The sequence below is a fragment of the Orcinus orca genome, chromosome 2 (genome assembly GCF_937001465.1).
Source record: "Orcinus orca chromosome 2, mOrcOrc1.1, whole genome shotgun sequence".
NCBI lineage: Eukaryota > Metazoa > Chordata > Mammalia > Artiodactyla > Delphinidae > Orcinus > Orcinus orca.
Genome location: NC_064560.1, coordinates 58527332 through 58549760, shown reverse-complemented (window position 1 = coordinate 58549760; position 22429 = coordinate 58527332). Strand labels below are relative to the sequence as shown.

The 22429-nt window shown below is 50.4% G+C and overlaps 1 protein-coding gene across 4 annotated transcripts in view; it reads right to left on the bottom strand.

Annotated features, from left to right (window-relative positions):
• The window catches only part of IL16 (interleukin 16), a 116630-nt gene that overhangs the window by 9338 nt on the left and 84863 nt on the right, over positions 1 to 22429 (bottom strand). For all 4 annotated transcript variants that reach the window (XM_033402963.2, XM_049705733.1, XM_012536221.3 and 1 more), the window contains exons 7-14: positions 19687 to 19760; positions 18248 to 18464; positions 15224 to 15341; positions 12921 to 13053; positions 8815 to 8902; positions 7637 to 8097; positions 4002 to 4152; positions 345 to 1443 (exon numbers count right to left, since the gene is read on the bottom strand). In XM_033402963.2, the coding sequence (XP_033258854.1) occupies positions 345 to 1443; positions 4002 to 4152; positions 7637 to 8097; positions 8815 to 8902; positions 12921 to 13053; positions 15224 to 15341; positions 18248 to 18464; positions 19687 to 19760 (2341 nt within the window). The remainder of the gene's footprint in view (positions 1 to 344; positions 1444 to 4001; positions 4153 to 7636; positions 8098 to 8814; positions 8903 to 12920; positions 13054 to 15223; positions 15342 to 18247; positions 18465 to 19686; positions 19761 to 22429) is intronic.

Here is a 22429-nt window from a genome sequence, read left to right as displayed (position 1 = left end):
GGAGGTGGCAAGAACCCCCAAGGGATCATCTCCTGGCCTCATTCGGGTCTTCCTGAGCAATGGCCGGATATGTCCAAGGTGCACTAGTTCCAATATGCACGTGTAATTCAGCAGGGGGCCAGTTCTGTCCCCCACCTCCCACACCTCCCAAGGCCGGGTGTTGTGAAAACTCCTTAATACAGAAGGCAGAGGTGTGACACACACACACACACATGCGCGCGCGCGCGTGTGTCAAAGAACAGGTGGAACAATCCTTTAGCAAACCTGGGTGATGTTTTACAAGACACAGAGGATTATAAGAGGAAGAAAGGCAAGAAAGTTCCACACTGGGCAGAGACACTCACTTGAGCGAGAAGCCCGTGTCTGAGGCAGGAGATTCAGCAGAGCTAATTGCAGCAGGATCTTCACTGGACGCCATGGGGGGCGACGCCCCTTCCTTGGGGCTGCAGGAGGTCTGGCCACAGGAGACGGAAGACGGAAGGCACAGCAGGGACTTCATGACAGCCGATGACACCTGGCTGCTGATGGAGTAGAGTTTACTGGTCTTTTCATCCAGTGGCTTCATCTCACAGGACTGGGTCCTGCTCAGGGGGAAGCTCCGTGCCCGCTGGCTTGGTATCTTGACCCCTGGGCCTCGAGATCCCTCCATCTGCGTCGCCAGCAGCCTCGAGAGAGGGTCGGGGTCCGAGGACAGGGTTTTCTGACCGGGCTGCTGTCCGGGGGGAGGGGACTCCGGCACACCGGGGTCGCTGGCCTCCAGGGCCGCGAGGGAGGCCCGGGGCAGCTGTTCTGGCTCTGGCCACTGCTGCTCCACGGTGGGGGGAGCCCCTCGCCCTGAGACACCAGGAGCCCGAGAAGCCCGTCCTCCCTCTTGCTCCCCAGGAGGTTTTGCTTCCGCCCCTGAGGAGCTGGAGGGCTGGAGGCTTAGTCTCTGGGCTCCTTTGTCAGGCCGGTGAGAAGAGCCAAAGGTTTCAAAGGAGCTGATCCTTTGCTTGATGGAAGAGGAGGCCCGTAGGGGTGGCCCTGGGCGCTCCCTGGAGGTGGGTGTCGGCTGGCCGGCGGAGGCTGCCTCTGGGGGCTGCCTTGGGGCACGATTCCTCAAATCTTTCAAGCTTTGGCGAAACCAGGTGGGCTTGGGGGCCACTGGAGGACCCTTCTTCACCGTGCTGCCGTCTGCCGACTTGTAAACTGTGGGACCGCCACTGGTGGTGTCCAGTTTGGGCACAGTCCCATCTGGGTGGCCCTGAATCCCATCTTCCTCACCCAGCGTGACGACGGGCTGCAGTGGCGCGTGGCTATGATTCTCACTCATGACGGGGCTAAAGAGATTTTTGATGCAGTCAGAAATTCTAACCCAAGGGTCTTCGGCGGTGATATCAAGAGTATAGTCCATCCGAGCCTGCCGCTTAAGCAGTGGGTGTTTTATTGGAGACGTTGGCGTCACTGGGGAGCAGAAAGGCCAAAGCTGTGCGTTACACCTGATCGTGGGTTTTCTTCCTAAGTTCTAGTTTCAACGATGAATAGCAAGGATGCTAGAGGAGACGACAAGCAGAAGTGGTGGATTCCTTGTCGGGTGAGCTGCTACCCAACGTGCCATTACCTGGCTAAGGGTGAACAGGCAGGGTCACAGAACCAGAGGACCAGAGCTGTGAGTCTCTCCACAGCATCCCAGCATTTTAGAGCTACACGGGTTCGCATAGAATACCTAGTCTGATCTCTGACATTGTATGATTGAGGAACCCAACAGTCATGAGGGTAAGGGGTCATCTACTGGCAGAGCCTGGGTGAGAACCCCTGTCTCCTGATTCCCCACTTTCGTATTCTTTCCACTAAATAGCCTCTTAGATAACTCATTAGAACTTGAAAGGTCAAAGCGGTCCTCTTACCTTTTAAACTTTTAAGCCAAGGGTCACAAATGGGCAGCCGTATTTGGTTTGGACTGCCATGTCATTAAAAAGCAAAAGTGGGTGTGCACGCCTTCCGACGGGGCACACCCCAGCTCTACGCAGTTACAGCCCTCACCCTCACCAGGTTTCCCACATTAAAGCATCCATCTGGTGCCTGAAGTCATGTGAGTCTGCTGCTCTCCCTACTCAAAGAATTAACCAGCTTGCTCGGCAAGGGAGCATTCCCCCTACCTAAAGAGCTGATGAGAGGATTCCAGGTAGAAAGAAGCTCTGTGACAACGATTCCCAAACTTGGCTGGCACATTGGAGTCTGGAGGACCTAAGAATGCTGACGTCCAGCCCTGGGTGCTGATGTAATACACCGGGGATGCAGCCTGGGCATTGGTGTCGGAGCAGCCCCACAGGTCATTCCAACCTGCTCTCTCAGGCACGCCTAGTCAAGTTCAGCCCCTCACCACTGGTGGTCTTTCTTGGAAGCCAGTCTTGAACAAGCCAGAAGAGGGGAGTCTGCCTGGACTCTTTCCCAGGAACAGAGGGAGGCCGGCCCCCAAGTCCTGCACAGCCAAGAAGCCAAGTAGATGCGTGGCCCTCGGGTCACCCCAGGTCTGATCTCTCCCTGGTTAGGAGTATGCTGCTCTGGTCCCATGCTCTGGGGGATGTATCAGAATGCAACCCAGTTTAAGGAGGGCTGATTCCTCCTGCCCCTGGTCTCAACGCCAGCCCTCGAGGTATGCAAACCCTGTAGAGTACTAAGCCTTGAAGATGCCCAGGAGACCTTCTGCAACATCCCACAGGCCAGGGTGGTCAGTACTGACGCCGGGGGCTGTACCACGTGAGCCCAGCCCCCTCAGCCTGCTTCTGCATTTACATATCGCTCTGCTGCAGGGCCTGTCGTAAGACTCAGTAGTCAGATGTTCTACAGGAGAGCCCTCTGCAAACTGGGGCGAGGAGCTCTTGCCAGTAGAACACCAAGGTATTCCCTGGCAAGTTCCTCAGTTGGGGGGACTCAGGGGAGGGACGGGGAGAGGAGCCTCCAGTGATAGGGCCGCTGCTCTGGGTGAGACGTGCCAGCTATTTCCATTCATAACGTCCCTTAACCTCTGAGAGCCTTCCGTGTGCTTTTCACGTAGTGTTTCTCAAACAGGTCGAGTAATAAATATGTAGGTTTGTAACCGACATAGTTATTACCTTGCCACTGCTGGGAGCTCCTTGATGGCAGGAACTGGTCTTTCTTCTTTCTCTCATTCTCTTTCTCCTTCATTCTCATATCTTCTCTCTCTCTCTCTCTCCCCCTGTCTCGGTCTCTGTCTCTACCTCTGTCTCTATCTCTTCCCCTCCCTCCTTCCTAAGAAGCCAGCACAGGGCCTCACGAAGCCAGCGCTCAGTACATGCTGGCTGAACTGAATCACATGTTGGGCTGCTGTGTGATTTCCCACTTGCTGATGAGTGAACTGAGGCTCAGAAAAGTAAAGAAAGCTGCCCAGAGTCACATTCGTGAAGGACAGAGCCAGGCTTCCTACCCTGGTCTCCCTGACCCCAGGTCCGATGCTCTTTCTAACAAAGCTCTGCATGTTCAGCTCATGTCTCAGCACTGCCAGGGGCACCATGTGGGCACACCCCTTCCATCCACGCCCCCCCTCCCCCCGCAGGAGGCGGTGACCACCAGCAACATGCTGTTGATTCCTCCCTCTCTGACCCCGCGTTCCCACACTTGGAAATGCTGAACGCAGCTTACTAGAACGCTGTCACCCTAGAGGGAGCAGCTGCTCACTGTGGTTGGGTGGGCGTGTCCTGGACCTTTTCCCGAGGGCCCCTTTCTCCAGCTGACTGTCTGGATTGGCCCGACTTCCCCCTGCATCCCCCGCCCCCATCACAGCATCACAGATCCAGCCAGGAGGTTCCCACCCTGGACAGCAACCGCGCGGTCCTGCAGTCCCACCGCCTCGGGGGACTCCTGACCGTTCATCGGCCCGAGTCCAGCTGTCGAGTTGTGCAGAACCCTCCAATGCCCTGGGCAAACTCACCGTCCTTCCCTTAGCACCGGACCTTGATCCGGAAGTTCCTTCCTCCTGGCAGATCTAATTGAAAACCTACCTGGGCTGCCTCCTCTCCTCCCCGGCCGGCCCTCTGAGGAGGACGTCGTCTGCGGGCCGACTGCAGGTCCTGGGCTGCAGGCAGTGGCGTGAGGGCTTCTCCCTGCTGCGCCTTCCTGCACAGGCAGCGGTGGCAGTACTTCGCTGGCTTCCTGTGGTGTAAACAGGAAGCAAGACCGTGTCAAAACGGTAGCCTCCAGCTGTGAGAAGGCAAGGCGCACTTTGATTGGGACTGGAGAGGTGACGTTCAGATGCTTTAATGAGAAGTGCAGCGGCCCTGTCAGTCAAGGGCCTTTCCTCCACTGTGGTACCTGCCTGGCTGACCCAGGGAGCCAGCACCTCCTGGAGGCCCAGAGCATCCCTCTGCTTCCCACGAGCCGGTATCCAGAACAAGGGCTCATCCTACTGACATATGTGGAGATCCTGGGCTCTCTGTGACAGGGAAAAGAGGCTTGGGAGTGGGGACGGGGGACTGTCACTGCTTCACTTACCACTGCATTCTGCAAAACTACCCCCCGTCCCAGGAGGGAAGAGAACCAGGCAAAGAACTACCCTCTAGTCTTCACTAAGTTAAGGTTAGAACACTTGGAGGAAAACGTGGCTGTCGCTTTCTACACTGTGATTCATTATTCAGTTATTTAGAAAGCGTGCTGCAAGGGATGACAGATACTCAGGACCCGTGCCGTCACTTCCCTTTGCAGCCCCCAGAGTGATATTACCATTCTAGGGCAGCATCGTTTTCCCCACTGAGCCTGAACGTGGACTCAGGCTCCTTCACAAACCAGCCTAGGGATGAGACGGACCAAGCCCCAAGTAACCATCCGATGCTTGACTAGCGTTTGGGTTTTCACACAGCATGAAAGAGATGCTGTCAGGACCCAGAGGAAGCAGCCAGCAGCAGTTCTGTCCCAGAGAGGTGCTGAGGGCTTCCCACGGGAAGTGCTTTTTGTCTGGTTCTTGAGCAAAGGGTAAGAATTTTCTAGGCAGAGAAGCTGAGGGAGAGTATTCCAGAGACACAGACATACACAGTAGAAGGAATAAGTAAAGTACCAACTCAGAAAGAAAAAAAAAAGGCAGACATCATCAAATTGATGCTGCCTAAACTTTTCTGCAAGGGAAATACTCTGCCATGCTGCCGTGGATGGCATCTGTGTTCTGCTCATTCCAGGGTCAGGTGGAAGGACGGGCTGGCTATCTGACAAGGCTACAGGCTTCCTCCCAAAAAGAAGGAAGGAAGGAGGAACAAATGCACCATTTGGGACTAAAAAAGACATCGAAAGTGTCTGTGGCCTGAGATTTAATACCTACTTTGTCAATAAACATTCTTTAGGAATGAAAATTCTACAGAAGTTAGAAATATGTTCCCAAAGCATTGTCCCAGCCCAAGGTCCCTAGTGTAGAACTGAGTCTAGGGGGGCATCTTGGAAACACTGAGAGACTAACGAACTCAAAGGAATCGTTGCGTGTCTTGAACTAGTCCTTCGTAAAAGCAAGGCTTGGCCATGGCCTTAGAAGCTTAAAATATTAGACTGACGGTATCTAAGACACTCATCAGCAGGAAGAAATGATATGTGGCTGAAATTTAACTTCACCCAGTTGGAACTCTGAAAGATGAGGTGACACTTGTCTATATCCATGATTGGTTGACACTTTCATAGGCCGATGCTCTGGGTACCAACCACAGTCGTCAAAGCAACTTTGCATCTTGGAACGGACACAGATGTGTGTTGTCTTTTCGTCAGCACACCTGATGTTGCACCCTCTATATGGAAGTTGTTTTTTTTTTTAATTAGCTCCTGAAATAAATTTGATTTTACTTGAATTTTGCTCTAAATAGTGTTTCCTGGCACAGTGCTTGGTGAAAGAGGGAGAGAGAAGGGAAAGAAGGAAAGAAGACAGAGATGTGGACTTAGGGGAGAAAGTGATTTTTAACCACAAGTGATAGTTCAAGCTGATTTTCTAGAAGGGAGGGAAGGGAATACACTGAAGGTGATTTTGGTAGTGAAAGTTAAGTCCCCTTGAGTTACAGTAGATGAAAAAGATTTGGGGGTTGTAATAAAAACTTGAGAAGGGTCTTGGGACCCTGGAGAGAAAAGACTAGGGGAGGGGAAGGTGGGGGGACAGAGAGAGAGAGACAGAGACAGAAAACGGACAAGGAGGAGGTGGAGGGAGGGAGAGAAGGATGGAGAGATGTTATACACTGGGGCCAAGGAGAGAAACACCCAGTGAGAAATCCCCAGGCATGGCGGTGGAGATTTTTAAGAATGACGTGCAGCAAACAGCCCCCTGTTTTTGCTGTGCTATAATCCTTTCTCTGTACCCCCAACGCCCAGGAAAATAATGTGGTGTCGGTTGTGCTTTTGTAAAAGGCCGTAGAAGGGTCTGTGGGCCACGTGGGACACAGCAGAAGGTGGGAGGGTGCAGGCAGGAGCGACAGATGCGGAAGAGGCATCACAGCGTGGCAAAGACAAGGGACTTTTGCTTGCAGCAGATCTCCCTCTTCTGCAGAAGAAGAAGGAGGAGGTTTGAAGCAGAAACCCTGATTCCTCCTCCAGCAGCCTCACTTGGGGAGACTCCCCTGCCCCATATCTGGTCCAACCCGGCCGGGTGGCCCAAGGGCATCGCTGGGGCAGACCTGCTCTGGCAAATCCGCTCCTTTTCTGGGTCTCCAGGGACGAAGTAAAAAGCCTGGCTTCTCAGCCTCTCTGTTCCTAATTTGCCTTCCTGGACTTATAGGTCTCAGGCTCGAAGGAAAATGAAATGTTTGCTTAGAAAGGAGGAGCAGGCGAACAGATCCACGTCGGCAACTCCATCATGAATTGCTAACCAGCCACATCCTGCCGGCCTGCAAAACCGTGCTTCCTCTTCAGTAACCTGGTTTCCTCCCCGCTTCACTCTCACCCCTCCTACTCAATAGCTTCCTCTCTGGGGTTTCTTATTCCTGCTGAAGTTTACCAACCCTCCTTTACCGATTGTTAGAGGGGATTCCCAGTTCCACCTGCCCAGAGAAGGCAGCTGTCGGGGAAGACGTGAAAGACAGCATAGCCTAGTGATAAAGTGACCCACTGGCAATGTGACCTTGAGCAAGTCCCTCGGCTTCCTCTTTGCATGAAGGGCACCCTCATCCCCAGGTAGTTGTCAGGCTTCACTGAGACAAAGCACAGCGCCTGGGCATAAAAACGGCCCCAGGTGTAGAAGCTGCCTGGCCGTCAGCCTGCCTTCCCGGAGGGGAGTGGGATGGGAGGACTTGAGGTCTTTAGGGGTGCGATGGAAGAGCCAATGTAGCAATGAACACCATTATGCCTGACAGTCTGTTAGGCAACCGCTTGGTCGGTTCCATTTAATCCTCATGCTAGCCCGTGGAGGGAGCCTCTAAACTTGGCCCCAATTAACAGATAAGGAAACTGAGGCTTAGAGAGCTGTGAAAACAACCCTGAATTCCAGGGTGTAATGGATGGGAACACAGAAGCCAATCAACAAGACTGGGGCTTCAGTTGAGATCTGCCGGGCTTAAAGCCTCTCTTTCCGCAGTCGGCCCTAAGCTGGAGCCCAGCCTCTTCTCTCTGATGGAGGAGAATCCTCCTCTGCCCGTGGCTAACGCTCTGCGAACGCTCAACCCATCGGACATACTCTTACCTGGCCACAGGTGGGCAAGGTGTGTCCAGGAGGGCACAGGGAGCCCCCTCTCTCTTCTAGACTCTTCTGAGGGTCACTGTCACTTTTAAAGTATTTTCTGGGTGGAGGCTTGGGCTTGGAGGACGTAGGCTTTCTCACCAAGATCTCGAAGGATTTCTTCAGTCTCAGTGGCGGGTGGCCGCCCGGGCTCTCCTGGGGCGGCCCGGATGATGCCCCAGGAGGCACCCCTGGCTCCGGCCCCAGGGGCAGGCTGGGGCTGCGCGTGCTGACTTCCAAGTCGGAGGGCGGCTGCTCTCCGCCACTGCTGGGGCTGCCCCCGGGGGACCCCGACATGTAGCTACTGTCACTGCTGGAGCGGATCATGACCTTCGGAGCCCTGCGATGCGGGGGAGCCGTGTTCTTCTCCCGGTCCTTCTCCAAGGTCGGCCGCCCGTGCCAGCTGCTCTCCAGCCTTTTGACACCTGCATTGGAAGCACAAGGGAACCTCCACCCCTGGCCTTGCTCCCAAGGTGAGCCACGGGGGGCACGCCGCCTGCCCAGGCTGTCCGATTCTCCTCCGAGGTCACTTTGGTTTGGAGCTCGGCAGTCTTGGGTCCGGTGCCCAGCACCAGTGACTTTAGGTTGGGAAAATCATTCAAACGCTCTGAGTCTCCACGTGATGGAGACTGAGATGCACCCCCTCGATGGCCCTTCAAGGAAGGGCTTGATGTCCTAGCTGTGCCGAGTGCCGAGAGCAGATGGCCTGTGGCTGTCAGCCCCTCCAGGGACTGCCTTGGCTACAGAGAGCTACCTCGCCCGAGGGGCAGCCCGTCTCCACAGCCTGATGGAGATGGGGCTAGAAAGGCCCAGTCATTTCCGCCAACAGGACAACTCTGACGGGCCATTTGAGCTCCAGGGGTGGGCGGAAGCTGTCTTGCGTCATCTCAGCTCAGCTCGTCCCTCCGCCCAGCCCCGTGACTCCCCTCCCTTCCACAGGTGTGGAGCCCAGGATGCTTCTGAATAAACATCCTGCAGGCCAAACCCCATGTCAGAGTCGGCTTCCGGGGGAACCCAGGCCCCCACACTCCATGTCCTCATCTGTAAGATGGAGATCCATTGGAGAGGGTGAGTTAATGGCTAAACTCAAAGCTTTCTAAGAAGACAAAGATACTGCAAATGCAAGTTCACTGTTTCCTTACCTTCCAGACTCCACTGGTGCCTCTCCTTTCCAAACTTGACATTCTCCACAGCCTGGGCCACAGCTTCTTTGAGTTGCTGTTCAGAGACCTAGAAAATATCCATCACCTCCTCAAGCAAACAGTGGAAACTGTTGCATCAGGATCTGAGTCCTGTACCGGCTCCCAAGCTGAGTCCCTGGAGTCTAGTTTCTTTCCTTCACACCCACTCTACAAAGAGCCGACAAATTCCATTTCCAAAAACACCTGGGCATCAATGGTTCCCTAGTATCTTCTAGGTAAAGTCCGAACTCTGTCAGTAATAGGGTTGCCAAGACGGCCCCTCTCAACTCTCCAACCTTCTCCCCACTACTTGCTGCAAAACTAGGCAAAGTTACCATTTCAGAGTTTACCTCTGGGAGCTATTCCATTCTTAAGGCTGTCAGGACATCATCATCGTCGTCATTACCAACAACGAAGACGTCATAACCATCACCCTAATCATCTTATTGTCACAGGTAATTAATCACTTAGAGTAATAGTTAAAAGTCTGAGTCCTGGAGCCAAACAGACTTGTGTTCAAGTCCCAGCGCCCCCATTTTCTAACTGCACACACTTGCACAGGGTACTTAACCTTCTAAACCTCAATTTTTTTTTCTGTAAAATGATGACAACAATAGAACCTACTTCACAGTAAGAACAGAGGGTTTTAAGAAATACGTTGTTTGACACCAAAAGCACAGGCAACAAAAGAAAAAAATAGATAAATTGGACAATGTCAAAATGAAAATATTCTGTGGATCAGTCAACAAAGGGCACAATCAATAGAGTGAAAAGGCAACTCAGGAAATGGGAGAAGACATTTGCAAATCATACTCCTGCAACTCAAAAACAAAAACAAACAATCCAAGTAAAACACGGGCAAAGGATTTGAGCAGCCATTTTCCAAAGGAGATATACAAATGGCCAACAAGCACGTGAAAAGATGCTCAACATCACTAATCATTAAGGTAATGCAAATCCAAACCACCATGAGATGGCTCAACATCACTAATCATTAAGGTAATGCAAATCCAAACCACCATGAGATGTCCCTTCACACCCATGAGGATGGCTACTATCAGAAAAATAGAAAATGAAAAGTGTTGACTAGGATACGGAGAAATTGAAACACTTGTACACGGCTGGTGAGAGTGTAAAGTGGTGCAGCCACGATGGAAAACAGGATGGCAGTTCCTCAAAAAAATTAAAAATAGAATTACCGTATGATCCAGCAATTCTACTTCTGGGTATATACCCAGAAAGGATGGAAAGCAGGGACTCAGATATTTGTACACCTATGTTCATAGCAGCATTATTCACAATAGCCAAAAGGTGGAAGCAACCCAAGTGTCCATCAACAAATGAATGGATATGCAAAATATGGTCTCTACATACAAGGGAATCTTATTCAGCCTTAAAAAGGAAGGGAATGGTGACACATGCCACAACATGCATGAGCCTAAAGGACATTATGCTACGTGAAATATGCCAGTCACAAAAGGACGAAACCGTATGACGTCACTTGTATGAAGTACGCAGAGTAGTAAAATCATGGAGACAGAAAGTAACATGGTCATCTCCAGGGGCGGGGAGGTGGGGGCATGAGAGTTGTTTAAGGGGTAGAGAGTGTCGGTTTGGCAAGACGGAGAGTCCTTGGAGATGGCTGGTGGTCATGGCTGCAAAACAATGTGAATGTCCTTTGTGCCACGCTTCATTTTGAACTCCACGCTTCAAAATGGCTAAGATGGGGGACTTCCCTGGCAGTCCAGTGGTTAAAACTCCGCGCTTCACCTGCAGGGGGCGCGGGTTCAATCTCTGGTTGGGGAATGGAGACCCCACAGGCCGCACGCTGCGGCCAAAAAAAAAAAAAAAAAGGCTAAGATGGTAAACTTCATGTTAGATAATTTTACCCCCCCCCCCGCAAAAAAATAATACTAAATAAATCATTAAAAGTGCTGGGCACAATTCCTGCCGAATGGTAGACTGTCAGTAGAAGAGATTTACCCTCAACAGCCGTCCTGTAAGGTGAAGACCACACCCCCATTTCAGAGTTGAGGAACCAGAGCCTCTAAGAGGTTAGATGGATGTCCAAGGTCACTCAAAGTAAATAGCGAAGCTGGGCATAAGCGAGGCACCCTGCTGCCTGTGTGTGTCCCCTGCCTGCAGTGCCTTAGCCCTGCTGCTGCTCCAAGCTCTGCCTGCCCTTCACGACCTGGCTCCCTCAGCTGAGCAGCTGGGCCCCTGACCCCCTCACGCCCAGGGTCCTCACCTCCTGTGGACTCTCTGTGTGGATGCCTCACCCCTCCAGCCAGAATGCAAGCCCCTCAAGTGCAGGGGCCACAGCCTCGCCCCCCTACCCTGCGTCCTCCTCCGCTGCTCTCTCGCCATGGTCCTCCAGGGCAGCAAGAGGCACGGATCACTGAATCGAGACCCCTTTCCTTTCTCTTCTCTTCTACTGCCCAGAGGTTTAGACAAGTTACTTGTTTACCGTAAGTGAGAGGTTCGCTTTCCTCCAGTGTGCTTACTGTCCGTGCTTAATAACTGAGCAGGGCTGGGTTTGAATCCCACCCCACAGGCACGTGTGGCTCTTCCCCATCATTCCGTTCTCTGTCCTGTCTCTGCTGGGAGTTTGGGAGCCCACTAGTTACGAACACAGGCTATGGTGGATCTAAATCGTCATTTCTCCACTTCGTAGCTCCACCACTGGGCAAGTTCCTTTGCCTTTCTAAGACTCAGTTTCCTCATCTAGGAATTGGAGGGGAAAATCATACCGACTTCAGAGGGATGTATAGCCACTAAATGCAATTGTATATGTCAAGTCTTTGGCAAACCCAGCTGGTACACACTAAGGATGAAATCAATAGTGATGGAGATTATCACCAGGGTCCCCAAAGTCATCTCACCCATGCCCATGGCTGCACTTCTCAAGTCTTCCTTCCACCTGGATCTCACTTACCAGTCACTGTCAGTCCTAAATCTAATTGCCTATGGGCATCTCTAACTAAACCTCCCCCAGGCACCTCCATCTCTCTGTATCCCACACTGAGATCTTTCTCTTCCCTTCCAAGCCCACCTCCCTTCTCTGATTCTCTACTCCGGTGGTGGTGTTGCCATCGCTCGGTCTTCTAATCTAAAAATATTCCAGTCCTCCTAGGCTCCCCCGTCTCTTGCCCCAGAGCTAATCCGCCAACAGATCTTGTTGATTCTTCCCAGGTTGCCTCTTGTTGCCCCTTCTTCTCTGTTCTCTTCCCACATCTGCTCTTTAGTTCAGGCCCTCACCATCCGTTTCCTTCCTCTGAAAATCTCCGAGTTCCACCTACTCCATCCTGTCCTCTGCCGTGCAATCAAAGGGTAAAAAAAAAACCCTGAACACGTTACGTATAGAGCTAGAGACCTCCCCTAGCTCCTCACTACTCACGGAATAAAATGCAAACACCTTAGCGTCCTGTGGAAAGCCCTTTGCCACGTAACCCCAGTGCCTCGCCAAACTCCATTCTCGATGCTCTCCTCCAGTCCCTACATCCCAGGCCCGAGAACCTACCCCCCTCTCCTTCCACGACAGGTCCCTTCATGACTCTGCAGCCTAACTTTGTGTTCCCACTGCCTGGAACGACCTTCCACAAATTCTTTGCCTGGAGAAAACTAACTTCTGATATTTCTTGCTTTCTCTCACCTTCCCTTCTGTATCCCTGTATTCTCATAGTACTTACCACTCTGTATCCCAATGATTTCTCTCTCAGTCTCTCTAGCCAGAACGTAAGCTTCTGGAGGGCAGGCATGTGTGTTACAAGCCCACTTCTTCCTGTGTGCTCAGCGCCCGGGTCCAGACAATCACATAGTGAGGACCCACTGAATGCATGCATGAGTGAATCTCTTCTATCTACTGGCAGGAACCCTGGGTCTATATTTTCCTGCCCTAGAGCTTGTAACCCAGCTGCAAGATCTTCCCTGAGCTAACGCCAATCGCCTCTGCATCTAGGAGTTTGTCAGAGGACCTCTCTGCAGACGCTTGTTACAACAGACACTTGGTTCATTTGAGTCCTGAGAGAGTGGGTCTGGGAAGAAGAGGATGCCCAGCAGGGTGTCACCTGTGGGTCCGGATGTCGGCTAACCATGATGGGGACTGGACCCGGGTTACAGTGACTCAGGATGGCGTAGACTTCGTTGAGCGTCATGCAGTGCACGGGGGAGTCGTTGATTTCCACAAGTTCATCGCCACACCTGCAGAGGCATCAACAGGAAGCCATCAGCAAACTCATCAGCAGGACGTGTGCTTCCCCGAGGTCACAGTCCTGCCTGGGCTGTGTGATGAGACCTCAAATTCACAGCAATAAGGAGACCTCCTTCGCCTCCCGACTGAAACTCAGTACAGGGCCGACCAAAGCGACATATCGCACACGCCCTTCATGCATGACCACAAAGTGGGAGACAATGCATACCGAGTGTGGGGCAACATTCACGGAAGTTTGTGACTTTTTTCTGCCCTTTCCATTTAACTTAAGCTCGATCAAGATGGAGGGCGTCGTTTAACCAATGTAATGGATTAATCAATTAACCACAATTGAACTGCTCACATCTCTCTTGGGGCTTCAGTGTTCCCATATGCAGAATGGTTAACAGGAAGAGCAGATGGGACGTGCTAAAAGGTAAAGAAGAAATAACTGGATGGGGGGGCAGCCAAGGTTCTTGCAAAAAGAAATAAAGAGGGAAGGCAGTGGAGTTCATTCTTGTAAGGCGGGAAATGGGGGAAAAAATGAGGTAGAAAAAATAAGGTTGCATCGATACACAGAGGATTTTGTACAATCCAATCCTCTTGCTTCATACGTGGGGAAAATGAGGCAGAGAGGGTGACATTATCTCCTCAAGAAGACGTCACTTAGGGATTAAAAGACTTTTTCTGGAAAGTGCCAGATAGTAAATATTTTAGGTTTTGCAGGCCGTGCCGTCTCTGTGGCAACGCTGCAACTCTGATGTCACAGCCTAAAAATAGCAGCCTTAGACAATATGTAAGTGAAGGAGCATGGCTTTGTTTCAATAAAACTTTATTTAACAAAAACAACAGCTGGTGGGCCCCCATTTGCCCTCCTCTGCCCTAGCTGGTTATCAGCAGGGCCAGGATTGGAACTCAGGTCCCCTGTGGCTGATTTCACACTTCCTCCTGCTGCGGTTGGCTGCCCCTTCCTTCTACATTTCTGTCTCTGAGTTAGTTCCCTTTCTCCTTCTTGCTAAGAAAGTACACATTTTCACTGAGGTAACTGAAGACCACACAGCACCTGATGCCAAGGAAAGTGGAAGCTTCCAAAACAGTCCCTACCCAGCTGCAGGTCCAGGAGGGAAGACTCTGTCTAAAGATATTAGGACTAAGGCCATCACTCTGACTGAGCCACTCGGTCCCAGGTAACAGCACAGCAGCTCAGCAAATCAGCTGTCACCCTCGTGCCCATGACAGCAGCAGGCCCACCTCTAATTCAGAAGCTCCATCAAGATACCACCCTAAGCAGGGCTCGCGTATATGGGCTTGGCCCAAAAGTTCGTTCGGGTTTTTCCATAACATCTTATGGAAAAACCCCAACGAACTTTTTAGCCAGCCCCGATACTACAATGATAGGAAAACATCTTAACATACGGCAAAACTCCCCTGATTCAGCAAAACCTAAGCCCCGTAGAGAAGATATACATGAAGATATACGATCTGGGATACACATAAATATATAGCATGTATCTTCTTACGCTATAGGAGAGAAGCTATACCGCACATGAGTGTTGGACTGAGTATAAAATACTGTAACAAGGTAAACTGGAATAAAATGTAATTACCAAACTCAGATCCCTTGTTGAAAATAAAATTTCGATTTTTACTTCTCTTAGAAGTTATTCGGAAAAAGATACACGTGGAATGCCCGAAAATATTCTGTTTATGCTACCAAGAAGTGGAGTTAATACTACTGATTTGCTGAGTAAGCTGCTTTTTCCATACAGACTGACTCCACAGGTAAACCTCCTTGAAGCTCCTGTTTATGTCACTCTACAGTCTGTATTATTTACATCTGAATTAAAGTATGTTTAACTTCATGTTTTCTGTTTCGGACTGATATTCTCTGAGACAATGCCTCTTACACTGCAACGTGCATACAAATTCCCGGGGATCTAGTTAAGATGCAGGTTCTGATTCAGTGGGTTGGGAAGGGCCCTGGGATTCTGCATTTCTAAGGAACTCCCAAGTGATTTCAATGCTGCTGGTCCAGGGACCACACTTTGAGGACAAAGGCTCTGAGCTATCCCTGGATCATTCTAAATATCTCATCTCCCAGTCAGTCTCCTGATGCGCTAAGGAATTCCTTCCCTCCTTTGTAAATCAGGGGTCTTTTCAAAAACAGAAATCAGGACATACCGGAGTCGTCCGTCCAGATGCGCCACGGATCCCGGAGAGAGCGTGTGAATGAAGATGCCAGAGATGCACTGGAAATAGGGGACGCTGCACAGGCCGATTCCCAGCCCCACGCCGGCCTCTGGAAGGCAGAACGGGATGGGGGTGGGGGACTGGTGACTGAGCTTTCCCAGGGCTGCACTCGTCTATTAGGTGCCAAACCTGTCCTGGGTTAGTTGGTGTCTCCTGTCCATTAATGCATTCATTCCACCCATGCTTATGGAACATCACTGTGAGTAGGCACTGCTCTAGGGTCAGCAACTAGTGACCAAGGCAGATGAGGATGCTAAGGTCAAGTAAGGAAAGGGAAGGAAAGAAGGAAGGGAGAGAGAGCAGGAGGGAGGGAGGAAGGAAGGAAGGAACAAAAGGAAAAGGGAGGGAGAAAGGGAAGGAAGGAGGGAGGGAGGGAAAGAAGGAAGGAGGGAGGAAGTTGTCAGGGGGGTGATAAGTGTTAGGCAGAGAATTAATAGGGAATGCACTAGAACACAAGAGGATGACCTCTTCAGGGCTCAGAGAGGGCAACATTTAGGCTAAAATACGAATGACAGGAAGGAACCAGGGATGGGGGCAGATCATTCCCAAAAGAGGTAACAGCTAATGCAAAGGCCCAAGGTGAAAGGAAGCAGGCCATGCTGCAGGACCAAAAAGGAGGCCAGTGTGGCCGGAACGTAGCCCATCACGGGGAGAGTGGTATGAGAGGATTCAGGACAGGGAGGCAAGGGCCAGCTTAAATGGAACCTTGTCAACAAGGATGTGTCAGTGAAAGGACGCTATTCTCCACTGAGAAGGAATGCCATAGGAAACTTACGAGCAGGAAGTGACATGGGCTAATTTCTATTTTCCCCAATATGACCGGCTGCTGGGAAAAGAGCGAGCTATGAAGGGTCAAGCAAGAATGGGAACAAGGAGATCAGTTAGGAGGCTACTCTTCACCCAGCAGTGGTGACTTGGACTTTACCGCTAGTGAAATGGGAGAGAGATGGTTATACACAGAACGCATCTTGAAGACAGACTTGCTGATGGATCCAATATGGGGAGTTCATAAATTAAAATGAAGATAACTCGTAGAGATTTTTTTAGCTTGAAGAACTCTGAGACTTTTGGGCTTGAATAACTGGGTGGGTGATGATTCGGTTTACCAAAACAGGACGCCTATGGAGGGCCGGAATCATGAGGATGGCGACCAGGTGTGCAGTTTTGCCCCAGTCACTCCTGAGATGCCTATGAAGTAGCCAAGGAGGCATGGGGAGCAGATAGTTGGGTAGATGAATCTGGAGCCCAGCAGAGAAGGCTGGGTGGAAGTTTGAAAGTATCAACGTGGAGGTGGTGGTGTTAGCACCATGGGGCTGGATGGGTCCCCCAGGGTGTGTGGGAGAGGAGGGCCGGGGGCTGGCCAGCATCAAAAGGACTGGAGAATGAGGGGTAGCCGGTAAGAAGGACCAGATGGAGTGGCCAGGGAGTAGGAGAAAGACCTTCTTGTGGTTTGCTCCTGGCACCTGTGGTTTACAAAGCACGGTTGTGGGTATTTTCACCTCGGATGCTGGTCCTCCCAATGTCCCAGGAGGGTTGCCATGGGCAACTGTTAGCAACCCTGTTTGATGGATGAAGAATTTTGGCTGTGATATGGCCCACAAACAAAGGTCAGAGCCCTTTGCCGAGATCAGGTTTCCTGACCAGAGTGAGAGTTCTTAAGCCCTGAAGGCATCAGAATTGCCTGGGGTACTTATATAAAAGTTATAGATCCCTGGGCCTCTCTTCTAATACTGTGGAAGAGAAATCTCTGGGGGTAGAGATTAAGAAGCTGTGTCATATACATACGGCAATCCAACAAAAACCCTGCCTATGGTATTTCTGATGCCAGTGATCAGAGGAAACACCACCCCAAGGCCAGGGACCACGGAGCCCACCAGGGGAAGGAAGAGAGCCGTGTCTTCCCCATGTCCTGCGCCTGCTCAGTGAACTCACACCGCGAGTCCTGGACACAGCTGCTGGCGTGTGCCAGCACGTACTGACCTGTGCCTAGTATTCATGCCAGGCTTGGGGGCTCAGGGATGTCTGAGTCCTCAGGCTGCCTGCCGTCTACCCTCTTCATTCCTCATTCTTCTTCTACAACAGATCTCAAAGCCACCCACCCGTCTTCACCTACCGTTCTCATCCTCTCTGATCCAACGGCTGCAACCGGTTCCCAAGCCTCCATTTTTGTCACATTATAGGCCATTCTCTACAGAGATGCCTAGGAGATGTTTCTTTTAAAGCATAAGCTGATTATGCCTGTGCTTAGAAATCCCTCAAGGACTCCCAATTGCAATTAGAAGAGAATCTAGCAGAAAAGCCCCACAGGGTCTCTCTCTTTGCCTCCGCCAGGTGCTCCAACACCACTTCTCAGGCTACCCACCTCACTGCAGCCACACTGGCTTTCCCTCTGTCCCTACAAGCTGAGCTGGTCCCTTTGCGGGAGCTGCCTCCTCTTAATTCTCCAGGTCTCAGCCTAGCTGTAATCTGGCAGGGGGGGCCCTGCAGTTAGCATCCACCCTTGGCGGGGGTGTGTGTGTGAAGGGACTAGATGCTGATCCCCAAATGTCTGAGCTTGAGAGGATCTCAATTTTCTGGCACAAGTGAGAAAATAAGAGTCCCAGAGAGGGCAAGTGACCTGCCCAAGGTCTCTTAGCAGATTAGCTGGGGAGCTACAACTCCTGGTCGTGTGTGTGTGTGTGTGTGTGTGTGTGTGTGTGTGATTTGTGTTTGCTTCCTTCTGTTTTATTTTATCCACTGCACTGGGACATGTTGACTGAATTCGGATGGTGTGTCCCGGGCTTCTGTTAACAAACAGAGCCCTAGACCTTGGGGCTAAACAACAGCCATAAAATCTGCTAAAGGACAATGTCCGGGCCTGTTTCCAGCCAAAGAAAGTCTGGGAGATAGCTCAGTGGAGGGAGGCCCAGGCAGAGGGCGGAGGAGGACAGCGGGGCCCCCAGGAGGCCAGCCTACCTTTCTTCAGGGACACCTCCACCAGGATCCTGTAGTTGGGCTTGGCGCTGCTGGCGGGCGCTTCAGGGCTTTCCAGGATGAAGGAGTTGCAGTCCTTGGTGACACAGGTGCTGGAGCTCAGGGAGCGGCACAGTGGGGGGGACAGGCGGCTGCTCAGGGAGTGGGGGGCCGTCAGGCGGGTCCTCACCGTGAGGGCGAGGAGCCCCTTTTTGGCTTGCTGGAAGGAAAGAGAGAGGGCCATGGCTTCCAGCAGCAGCTCGGGGCAAGGGCAAGAGCCCGGGTCTTTGTGGGGAACAATAGTAGAATGTTTTTTAAAGAAATGTGGCCACATGCGGGTGTGTGTGTGTGTGTGTGAGATACAGCAATGTGTGTATACATATACATGACATATATTAGTATGTCTGGATACGGATATGACATCTTATATACGAAGTATATACATATATATGCCAAAGAGATGGAGTCTTGAAGTGAACTAACTAGATGGAGACTCAAAAAATATCTTTCAGTGACTGTCTTCGAAACTTTAAAGATTGTAATATAAATACATAGAACGTTACACCCTGAGAAAACCATAATTCAAAAGGACATGTGTACCCCAGTGTTCAATGCAGCACTATTTAGAATAGCCAGGACATGGAAACAACCTAAATGTCCAACGACAGAGGAATGGATAATGATGTGGTACATACATACAGTGGAATGTTACTCAGCCATGAAAAGGAACAAAACTGGGTCATTTGTAGAGATGTGGATGGACCTAGAGTCTGTCATACAGAGTGAAGTAAGTCAGAAAGAGAAAAACAAATTTCGTACATTAACACATATATGTGGAAGCTAGAAAAATGATACCGACGAACCTATCTGTAGGGCAGGAATAGAGATGCAGACATAGAGAACGGACATGCGGACACGAGCGGGGAAGGGGAGGGGGAGATGAATTAGGAGATTAGGATTGACATATGTACACTACCATGTGTAAAACAGATAGCTAGTGGGAACCTGCTATACAGCACAGGGAGCTCAGCTCGGTGCTCTGTGATGACCTAGATGGGTGGGATGGGGGGGAGGTGGGAGGGAGGTCCAAGAGGGAGGGGATAGATGTATACATATAGCTGATTCACTTCATTGTACAGCAGAAACTAACACAACATGGTGAAGCAATTATACTCCAATAAAATAAAATAAAATAAAATAAAACCATTCTATAAACCTCAAATAGTTGACGCAGCCCCCGACAACAGTCCTGATTACACTATTATTTTCAGAGTAAGGCCTTTTTTGAACAATGTGCCTAGATGAGTGTCAGCACGGTGCCCCACGTAAAGGAGCCCACATTTGGAATTTGTAGGTTTGAAGGAAGGAGGGTGATGCCGGGAGCTTGATTCCTTTGTCTGAAGGCCCCAGAGTTTGGCCATATATTGATAATAAATGGTCACCTTGAACTTCTGCAAAGCATCCTGATGTGTGAGTCCAGCCATCGATTCCCCGTTGAGTTCCAGAATTTCATCACCTGTTGGGAGAGGGAGAAATTGTAGCTGAGAAGAGTTTTGCCCAATCAGGAGGCGTTATCCCTTAAACTCTAGTGCCCCCACCCCCCATCCAGTTTCTGTGAGATGTACAAAGCATCACAGAGAACATCTCCTCATTCAGGGCTCGCCCCCTGGGAGGTGGGCAAGGCAGCAGTGCCGGGCCTTCTCTGGCACTGCTTACTTTCCAGGGTGAGATCCAGGGTCCTTAGCCAGGCACACAAGGCCTGGCCCAATCGGCTCCCTGCCCACCTCTGGGTTTCACCTCTTTCTCTCCTGCCTCTCAGCCCCTCATGCCATTCGCTCCCCTGGACCATTTCCTGATGCCGCACACCTGCCTTTCCCACAGTGGTCTGTGCAGTTCCATGCTTGCTTCCGTGCCATCGTCTGAACTAAAATGTACATCTCCTACCTTCTTCACCTACCACCTCTTAACCTCTTGGTCTCTGCTGACTTTGCACCCTCGTGGCACCCAGAACCTACCACTCTCACAGCCCTTGTCACCCCGGTGGTCATCGATGAACTGTGAAAGGCTCTCCCTGGGGAAGGGGCCTTGTTACATCAGATGCTGTCATCCCCAGGGCCAATTCTGGGTGAGGCCTCCACAGTGCCCAGTAAATGTGGGTTGGATGTGATGTTTCCAGAATGCAGTGTAGGTCCCAAGTTACAGAAGAGGAAAGTGAGCTCAGAGAAGTCCAAAGTTCATATGGTAAAAAGTTAGGACTTAGAGCTTTTTCCTCCTATACCTAAGAGAAGAATTTTTTCTGTATCCATTTTTATGGGGATGGAAAACCACTTTCTCCCATTCATTCCATCTATTCAGTACATAAACAAAGAGCACTGTCTCTGTATTCAACACTGTGCTGGGAAATTCAGATGCAAACCTTATTTTTTACACGGGTTTCTGGCCTGCGTGCTATTGGGTGAATCTGCTGTCACTTAATTATGGTCCCACGGTAGAGAATCCATCATTTTTCTCTGGTTGTTTTTAATATATATACATTTTTTGTCTTTGATAGTCTGAAGCTTCACTAAGATGTATTAGGGTGCTACCTCATACTGAAGTTTGCATAATTCTGGAAAATTCCGGATAATTCTGGAAAATTCTTAACCACGATCTCATCGCCTATCGCTTTCCCTCTTTCACTCTATTCTTTCTTTCTAGAATTCCCATTAGATTATTTTGGACCATCTCAACCTATTCTGCATGTTTCTCTAGAGCTCCTCTTTTGCTTCTCTATTGTTCTATGTGGCCTACTGGATAATTTCCAGATCACAAATTCTCCTTACAGCTGCATTTATCTACTGTTTAACCCATCCGTTGAGGTTTTTCTTTTTTCTTTCAATGACTTTGCTTTTTTTTAATTTCTAAAAGTTATTTTTTTCACATCCATCTATTTTTTCATTGTGTTCTGTTGTTTCCTTATTGTTTTTCTATTCCTTCTCTTATCTTTTTAAAGATCTTATATGTTGAGAAATGATCACCACAATAAGTCTAGTTAATATTAGTCACCACACCTGGTTACAAGTTTTTTTTCCTTGTGATGAGAACTTTCAAGAGCTACTCTTTTAACAGACTTGTGGTTGCCCAAGTGGATTGGGAACTTTGGATTAGCCGATGCAAACTAGTATGTATAGGATGGATAAACAGCAAGGTCCTCCTGTATCGCACAGGGAACTATATTCAATATCCTGTGATAAACGAGAATGGAAAAGAATATGAAAAAGAATATATATGTGTAGAACTGAGTCACTTTTCTGTACAGCAGAAATTAGCACAACGCTGGAAATCAACTACACTTCAACAAAATTTAAAAAAAAGAAAAGCTCTACTCTCTTAGCAACTTTCAAACACACAATACAGTATTACTAACTAGAGTCACCCAAGATTTATTTATTTGATAACTGGACATTTATACCTTTTGACCGCCTTCGCCCAATTCACCCTCCCCCCCAATTCTGGCAACCACCCATCTGTTCTCTATAGCTGTGAGTTAGGTCTTCTGTTTTGTTAGATTCCATATGTAAGTGTGATTGTACCGTGTTTGTCTTTCTCTTCTGACTTATTTCACTCAGTATAATGCCTTCAAGGTCCATCCATGTTGTCCCAAATGGCAGGATTTCATTCCTTTTTCTGGCTGAACAATTGTAATCTTTATTTTCAACTCTTTTTTTAATTGCGGTACGCGGGCCTCTCACTGCTGTGGCCTCTCCCGTGGCGGAGCACAGGCTCCGGCCGCGCAGGCTCAGCGGCCATGGCTCACGGGCCCAGCCGCTCCGCGGCATGTGGGATCCTTGCGGACAGGGGCGCGAACCCGCGTCCCCTGCATCGGCAGGCGGACTCTCAACCACTGCGCCACCAGGGAAGCCCTCAACTCATTTTTAAGGGGAGCTTGTTTTTCTGTGGAATTCCCACACCCCTCACGTGGCTACTTTTATTTTTTTCCTTTATTTCCAGCAGGCACCCCGAGGTCTCAGGACTGGTTCAGGCCCAGTAGTAACGTTAGCTCCTCAGCTTGGGGGTCCTGAGCTGCAAGGGCTGACGGCTGAGGTTGCACACTCACCCTGACACGGGTTTGCCTCTTCATTTTCTCGAGTGAGATGTCTTTTCCCCACCCAAGGGCCAAGGACAAAATTACGTTTCCTTGTTGCT